Source organism: Austrofundulus limnaeus, unplaced genomic scaffold, assembly GCF_001266775.1.
Source record: "Austrofundulus limnaeus strain Quisiro unplaced genomic scaffold, Austrofundulus_limnaeus-1.0 Scaffold6, whole genome shotgun sequence".
Taxonomy (NCBI): Eukaryota; Metazoa; Chordata; class Actinopteri; order Cyprinodontiformes; family Rivulidae; genus Austrofundulus; species Austrofundulus limnaeus.
The window spans coordinates 1,842,976-1,846,629 of NW_013952408.1; the positions used below are offsets into that span (position 1 = coordinate 1,842,976).

Consider the following 3,654-nt stretch of genomic DNA (forward strand, 5'->3'; position numbering starts at 1 on the left):
AGGTGGCTGAGTTGAAAATGTTAGGGGCTGCAGGTGAAGTAGAGTGAAGATTTTCTACTTCCATTTAAATGAGTAAAATAAAGAAGGCATGCAGTCACGATGAGCGGAGAGGTTCAGCCAGGAAATACACATGCCGAATAAAGTCGGTGCAACCTGAGGCTGCATCTTTTATAAATGAGGATGACGGAGTTGTTAAGTGAACTGGCTGCAACAACACCACTTCTGATTTGTATTCATGACTTCCAGTGAGAAGCGGAGAAGGGTGGGGGGGACAGAACGACAAACAAGGAGAGAGTAGCCAATCCCATAAACTAACTGTCACATCTAGAAAGTCAAATCTCGTCTGGCGCAGGCTGAAGAAGCGAGGTCATCCTCTGCAGCAAACACTGACTCATCTCACACCCAGATGCCCACACACACACACAAATCAAAATAAGTGTTTCTCTTATGGCGGCGTCGTTAAAAACACTATTGATCTATTAATGTGATCAAGCTCAACAGCCTCACAATGACACGTAAGGTCAAACACCAAGAACCCCACCGTCTTAACTAAAGCCCACAGAGCGCCAGGCTCCGGCTCCCAAGAGCAAAGGGACACCACTTTTCTCAGGAATAAGGACAGCGTGCACAAATGAAGCCTGCAAGCATCACAGCAATGTTGCCGTTTCCTTTTCTGACAAGTCATGTCCTCTAAACCAGAGCCACCACTTAGGATGCCTCATGAAGCACGCGTGGAGATGGAGTGCCCTCTAAAGGCCAGGGTTTGACATGTGAATAAGGGAATAAACCAACCGAATGCAAAGGTCACTATATGCAAATGTGTCATACATAGAAATGATGACTTTTGTTATGCAAATACCACCCAATTAACAATTCATGCATATTTCTTATTAGTATTACTTGTTTTGTCACTTGTCCTTATGCAAATATTAATGTATTTAAATGCAAGCAGAACATACTGGGGAAAAATGTTTTATTTTTAAGTGTTTACTTTTTTCATTCAGCCCCGAGACGGGCCTCAGCATCGAGGGAGAACCACACGGGTCACAGATCTGATGGAAAAGCTCATCGTTTTCAGACGTCACCCGCAGTCGTGTTTTTGAACGTGACCTATCGAAGTTCACACTTAAATTGTTTAAAAATGAATATACTCATCACGGGTCAAAACCACTGCTGGTTAAACATTAACTGATTGATGTTGTGCATCATTTTTGTGAACAATCAAATTTTAATCCTCCACAATAAACTGAGCAGAGTGGCATAAGATTATAAAAATCTGATTTTAAAAAAAGGATTAACTCCCATYGTCATAATAAAATACCATCAAAAGGCCTAAAATGTCCTAATATTTCTTTAAATAGGATTTAGAATGAAGATTAGAGGTTGAATTAACTCGACATCGCAACAAAATTGATAAATGTTTAGAATGACTAATTATATTCTATTCATTAGTAAATACCATTTAAATGCCCATTTACTTTATAAAGCAATATAGTGAGCATGGAACTGTTGGCACTTTGATGATCAAGTATCTGCTGTGAAGGATGACCCAGTGGTGTCACTAACCTGGGTCCTCTTACAGACCATCATGGATGGTGGGTCCAGTTGCAACAAGAAGTTAACTTGTTATTGCAGGACCTCTTGTGGAAGAAACACAAAATGAAAAGTAAAAATGGTGACTCGAAACAAACTTCAACATTGAGTTTTTTTTTCTTCTTTTCTTTGCAGTGATTTTAATTTCAGGAAAAAAAAAATCACAATTTCAGACACCTGCCATTTTCCACTAGAAGTTAAATGCAAGGGTTTCCAGAACAGAACAGAACAGGCTTCAACGTCTGTGACATGTCAAAGAGCTGCAGAACAGAAACATACTGGTATTGTGTCAAATACAGATATATATTTATATATTTATACAAAGAAAAAAAAATCTCACCGTGTGACACTACTTTTAGACTACAGCCACAGGTTCAGCAGGCTGGATATTTCAGTGAACCTGCTCAAGTTTTACTAACAACTCAAAAACACCTGGCTTCTCTTTGACTAGTATTAGTTACAGAACATGCCCTCAGACAACCATCTTGTCATTTACTTCAGTGATTCATCATTTGAACATAAAAACTGGGCGTTGGTACAACCTGTGTGGCATCATGCTTCCCTCTTCAAGCCTACTCAAGCTGGAACAGGTCAAACAGAAAAGTCATTGTCAAACTAACTTTATTGAATAAAGGCAGATAACTGTGGTTTTGATGTCATAACTATCTACTCAGTGCTTAACTGCAGGGAGATTTCTTTTTTTTTGTTTTGTTTTTAAATGAGCTATGTAATAAGAAAGTCCAATCTTGCTCTTGTAGACGATACTGTTGATGTGTGAAGTGAGCCTCTTGATGACTTTACACAATATTTCTAAGTGAATAAGGTTTAAGACAGAGGGTCGAAACAATCCATTACGATTAAGTGCTGTAGGTTTGTCCTTCTGGTGGTTGTGGAAGCTTCATATTTTCTTTGGACATCATTAGACGCCTTAACTCTTGAAGAACAATTTTAATGCTATAAGAATTCTGCCATTTTGCTAATATTGGTATGCTACGTGAATCCACCTGTAAGACAGAAAAGAACAAACAAATTAGTCACTGTGACAAGAATACTGCAACAAACAATTTCTTAATTTCTCATACACCAACTTGTCAGATTTGCAAATGAACGTACCGTTCCATTGGAATTATTTATTCCATTCATGCTAATTTTTGTTACAAATCTAACAGTCGGTGCTGTCTCTGGGTATCTAGGTCCACATTCCACTTTCAGACTGTATATCCTGTTCTCGTAGTTGGTCTAAACAAAAAAAAAAGCATTTGTTTTTGGTTAGAATATTCATATTCAGAAGTTGATGCTTTATAATAAGTTTGTCCTGCTTACTCTTGCTGGTCCAATGATCATGCCTGTCCACCGTGTGAGAGTCATGTCTTCATCATCCTCAAGGCCCCAGCTGACTGTGCCATCGCCCTCGCCCTTTTGGCCTTCTTCAAGCTCCTCCAACAAGCGAAAATTGCGTGGAACCTTGACTCCTAACAGTGACAAAAACACAATGCATGCAGTTTTAAATCGATGTTCTATATTAGGGGTGTAAATCACCAGCTTTATCACAATACAATATTACATCGATATGTTTGGATGACAATTCGATATTTCTCGATATCACAAAGTCTGTCACGATATGATTTCGATTTAATTCAATTCACACGTCTGCGATCGATATGATGCGATATATGCCCATCTAACACAATGACTGATAGATGGGCATACGATATTGATTCACATTGAGCGTGTGATGACAATATAGATCGATATTTTTATTTTACCTCGATATAACTGAATCATGAACCATTCAAATCGATATATCGATATAGATCGATGTATTGTTACACCCCTAATCTACAGTGGGGAGATTAAGTATTTGATACACTGTTGATTTTTCAGGCTTTCCCACTTGCAAAGCTTGTAGATGACTGTAATTTTTATCATAGGTACTCTTCAACTGTGAGTGATGGAATCTAAAACAAAAATCCAGAAAAATACAATGTATGATTTTTAAATAATTAATTTCCATTTTATTGTGTGAAATAAGTATTTGATACACCAGAAAAATGAAACTTA

The 3,654-nt window shown here is 38.0% G+C and overlaps 1 protein-coding gene across 1 annotated transcript in view; it reads right to left on the reverse strand.

Moving 5' to 3' along the window:
* Positions 1-1,691: 1,691 nt before the first annotated feature.
* ube2v2 (ubiquitin-conjugating enzyme E2 variant 2) overlaps positions 1,692-3,654 on the reverse strand; it is a 7,373-nt gene continuing 5,410 nt past the window's right edge. The window contains exons 2-4 of the mRNA XM_014030081.1: positions 2,917-3,065; positions 2,707-2,832; positions 1,692-2,597 (exon numbers count right to left, since the gene is read on the reverse strand). Of these exons, the coding sequence (XP_013885535.1) occupies positions 2,451-2,597; positions 2,707-2,832; positions 2,917-3,065 (422 nt within the window). The 3' untranslated portion in view covers positions 1,692-2,450. The remainder of the gene's footprint in view (positions 2,598-2,706; positions 2,833-2,916; positions 3,066-3,654) is intronic.